The following is a 4,390-nucleotide window of genomic DNA, read 5'->3' as shown; positions in this document are numbered from 1 at the left end:
TTTTCCATCAAACAATTGGTTGAGATATGATGATTACCAACCATCTCAATCGTGAGAATAGATTTAAGATAAGAAGGAAATATCATTTTGCTGTTTTTGTTTCCTTTATATCACTAAGAAATGCATGATCTCTAATATTGCTGTCAATGGATCATATCAGACATGAAATCCAATACGACAACTTTACATATGGATCGAAGGGTTCGTGTTTTGATAAGGATTTCATTTAATAAGCAATTAAATCGAATTTGGATGACCATGTCTCAATTAGACTGGAGTTCAAGCTTAACAAAGTGCTAGTAAGTATATAATTATATATAAATAATTGGATTTGGATCCAAATATTGAGATCCGATAAGAACGGTCCAACTCCAATCTGATGCTTATCGGATTCGGTCCAAGTCCGGGTCCCATCTGATTCTTACCATAGTGACAAAGTTGAGGTTCGGGAACCTTCGGTAATAGGAAGCTTTGAAAAAAGTAAAAAAAAAAGATCGATAAAGTCGGAAAACATCAAATAAATTTGAAGATAAAATGAATTTTTAAATAAAAAATGAATTTGATATAGTAAAGGATGAAAAAAGTTAAAGTTAAAAATAAAAATAAAAATAAATTGGGATTTTTTCAAAAAAAAAAACGTTGATGAAATCACATTTAATAGTGATTTTTTCAAAAAGTTCTTATCGTGCTGGTCCTCGTTCAACGCTGCCCCGATCTGGATCGATCCGAACCCGATCCATTCTTTTAGTCGGTTCTTTGACCGACATGGATGTAATTTTGAAAAAAATTGAAGGGCATTACCGGTACAAGGCAGCAGCCGGTACTAAGATATTATGATAGGTTGCCCTAATGCTTCACGAAGACACGAATAGGGTTTAGCAAGTCCTCTCTCTCTAATTGCGTATATAAGGAGCTCTTCATCCTCTTTTCTTCTTCATCATCATCGACGCTAAGGAGAGGCTAGGGTTTCTCTGCGATCGCACCAAGTTTAGAAGGTAATCTGTTCTTATCGATTATACTCTTAATTTCGTCCGTTTCGTTCATCGATTTGTGTCTGTTTCGATAGATAGACGTTAAGAACCTCTGGATCTTTCTATGATTTCGATTTCTATAATGTATTAGTGTTTGATTATGTTGTTCCTTTAGCAGATTTGTTCTTGTAGCTCGTATTTAATTAAATCGTTTTGGATCTGCTGGTATTTATCTTGTTAAAGCTTTGATTATGTTTTTTTTTTTTGTTTTGTTGTTGTTGGCCTTTTGATGATCAAATCTGATATATTCTCATGCTTTTATTGGTATAATTTTTTTTTATCTGGATTTCATGAATGGTGAGTGCCGTTCCTTATTTGAGTTAGATCTTATTGGATCTGATTAATATTTTGTAAATATTAATAGAGAAGATTCTATTCTAAATTTATAGTTGATTTCGTAATTAGTTGTTGGTGTAGATCTATTCTTGTGTCTGTAAGTATCTGAGATTGTCAAAATTTATAATCTCCGATACGAGAGGGATAATTAGGTTTGCAAAGGAAAGAAATTTTGAAAATAGGATAATTAGGTTTTTTAAGAAAATATTTACACGATAGGGATAATTAGGTTTGCAAAGGAAAGAAATTGTGAAAATAGGATAATTAGGTCATTTCATATGCAGAAAGAAGGGTGATTTTGAAATTTCAGCGTTGAATGTAGTTTCGGCCCACATTTGTCACAGTCATGGTTTTAAAACTCGGTTTCGTGTCTCGTCTCGTCCATGCCAGATAATGAGTCGTCTCAGACGAGTTTTCCAATATGTTTGAGACGTCTTGTTCAACAATGTGAAAAATGAATGTGGGGTTTTAAATCTCGTCCGATACATTGACTTGTCCGCTTGTCTTGTCCATGCCTGATATCGAGACAACTCGGTCTTGGTCTTGGATGAGTTTTGAAACCATGGTCACGGTTAAGTTCGTATTTGATTTGTTTTCAAATTTTTATGGATATAATTAGTTACATGACTTATTCTCTCAATTAGTTGAGATTAGTTTATTTATTTATTTATTTTTTATTATCAGTAAAGAGATTAGTTTTATTTTCCTTGATGTAAGATAGGCTACTCCCAACACCACACTATCCATGCTAAAAGGAGGGACTCCATGGGCGTAGCAAGGCAGTTGAGAGAATAAAAACACTTGGTTGAGAATTGGTTAAATGCTTTCCACTAAATTAGTAGATTTATTTTTCATTGATCACTGCCTCTATCTAGGCATGATATGGCGCCGCATGATGTTAATGTGTTTGTTCTATGTCATATAGTGTAGGCTTGAAGGAACCACAATTTGGACAGGCCCCTAATTTTCTACCTTTTTTTTAGTGGACAAGAAGCATATTGGTGAATGGGGACTACTAAGTTCTTTTAAATGATTACAGATCCATCATGAATATATCTTTGCCTTTGAGTTTAATAATGAACTAGCTATTAATACTGCATGTCTTGCTTTCTTGCTTCAGGAATTTGCAAGTTCAATCTTGCTATATTTGCAGATAGTTGAAGTGGAGTGTGTAAAGTTTGAAGCTTCTTTTATGTCTGAACGGGCTTCTCTCTTTTTGGGATCCTTTGGGTTGCTTGGAGAATATTGTCCTCCTACAAGAAAAAAGAACGGACACTCTTTGGAGATAGTTAGCTTTATGCATCTCGGATTATTTCGAGACTTGACACATTCTTGGGGTTGCAATTTGATGCGCCCTTTTCCAATTGCGAGGGACCAGTCCTGTAAAGTCTTCCTGTTACAAGAAAATTCAGGCATCTACTCCATCTGATACCCCCGTTACAGCGTTACTCTACCGAGACCAACATGGCTTTGCAAAACATAGGTGCTGCTAACAGTGATGATGCCTTCTATAGGTATAAGATGCCTAAGATGTTAACCAAGATTGAAGGTCGGGGAAATGGCATCAAGACTAATGTGGTCAATATGGTAGATATCGCAAAGGCCTTAGCCAGGCCCGCTTCTTACACCACGAAATATTTTGGTTGTGAACTTGGAGCCCAATCGAAATTTGATGAAAAAACTGGAGTTTCCCTCGTAAATGGGTCTCATGACACTGCTAAGCTAGCTGGGCTTCTTGAGAACTTCATCAAAAAGTATGTGCAGTGCTATGGATGTGGGAATCCCGAGACAGAAATAATCATCACCAAAACTCAGATGATTCAAATGAAATGTGCTGCATGTGGTTTTATGTCTGATGTGGATATGAGGGACAAACTCACGACGTTCATACTCAAGAATCCTCCTGAGCAGAAAAAGGGATCGAAGGACAAGAAGGCCATGAGGAGGGCCGAGAAGGAACGGTTGAAGGAAGGAGAGGCTGCCGATGAGGAGCTGAAGAAGTTGAAGAAGGATGTGAAGAAGAAGGGCTCCACTACTTCCAAGGATGTAGCTTCAAAGGTTGTTGCTTCAACTAAGAAGAAGACTGTCCTCTCTGATGAGGATCACTCTTCGCCTGCAAGCAGTCAAATTGATGAGAATGAAGCGGCTGAGGATGATATCGAGTGGCAGACTGATACCTCTTTGGAGGCAGCTCGGCAGCGCATTCAAGAACAGTTGAGCACCGTAACGGCTGAGATGGTTATGCTTACGACTAACGAGCAAGACAAGGAGAAGCCAAAATCAGCCAAGAAAGCCGAGGATGCAGTAACCAAGAATGGTAATCTGCCTCTGACAAACGGAAGCGAGAATGGGACCACTGTGGCTAGCATCCATCACAAGCTAGTTGAGGAGATCAAGGGGTTTCTGAAGAAGGGGTCGGGTGCGAGCCAGGTTCAGTCCTTTTTGGCATCGCTCGAGGGTTCCCCACAAGAGGTGATGAGTGGTCTGTTTGAAGCACTCTTTGAGGGTGTTGATAAAGGATTTTCCAAGGAGGTGACCAAGAAGAAGAACTACCTTGCAGCTGCTGCTCAGAACGAGGGTTCGCAGATTCTACTGTTGCGGGCTATAGATATCTTTTGTTGTGCAAAATCAAACCCAGAGGCTGTGAAACAGGTAGCTTTGGTTCTGAAAACACTGTATGATGCTGACGTGTTGGAGGAAGAGTACATAGTAGAGTGGTATGAAGAAGGCCTGGCAGGAGCCAACAAGAATTCACAGATATGGAAGAATGTCAAGCCTTTCATTGAATGGCTTCAGAGTGCAGAATCCGAGTCGGAATGATAAGAAGAGGTAAGGTTTGGTTACTTATTTACTAGTAAGTGCTTTGGTGTGGTCGTACTTTAAGTAGTCGTAAAGGTTTGTGGCTTTTGGATCATCACTGGACTCTTGTTAAATAAGAGACATATTTGTTAGTCTTTGCCTCGATGTGCACTGTGATCTTTATTACTATATATATATATATATATTTTGTTATTTCTTGGTTT

The 4,390-nt window shown here is 38.2% G+C and overlaps 1 protein-coding gene across 1 annotated transcript; it reads left to right on the top strand.

The window, feature by feature from the left end:
- The first annotated feature begins 837 nt into the window (after positions 1-837).
- On the top strand, positions 838-4,390 carry LOC147404255 (eukaryotic translation initiation factor 5-like). The gene is made up of 2 exons (XM_086440131.1): positions 838-995; positions 2,488-4,390. The coding sequence occupies exon 2, from the start codon at positions 2,832-2,834 to the stop codon at positions 4,185-4,187; it is 1,356 nt and encodes a 451-aa protein (XP_086296257.1). The 5' UTR covers positions 838-995; positions 2,488-2,831; the 3' UTR covers positions 4,188-4,390.

This window comes from Akebia trifoliata, chromosome 4 (assembly GCF_017979445.1).
Source record: "Akebia trifoliata isolate Shusen 1 chromosome 4, ASM1797944v1, whole genome shotgun sequence".
NCBI lineage: Eukaryota > Viridiplantae > Streptophyta > Magnoliopsida > Ranunculales > Lardizabalaceae > Akebia > Akebia trifoliata.
The sequence above is the reverse complement of the archived record's forward strand: the minus strand, read 5'-3'. Positions and strand labels throughout refer to the sequence as shown.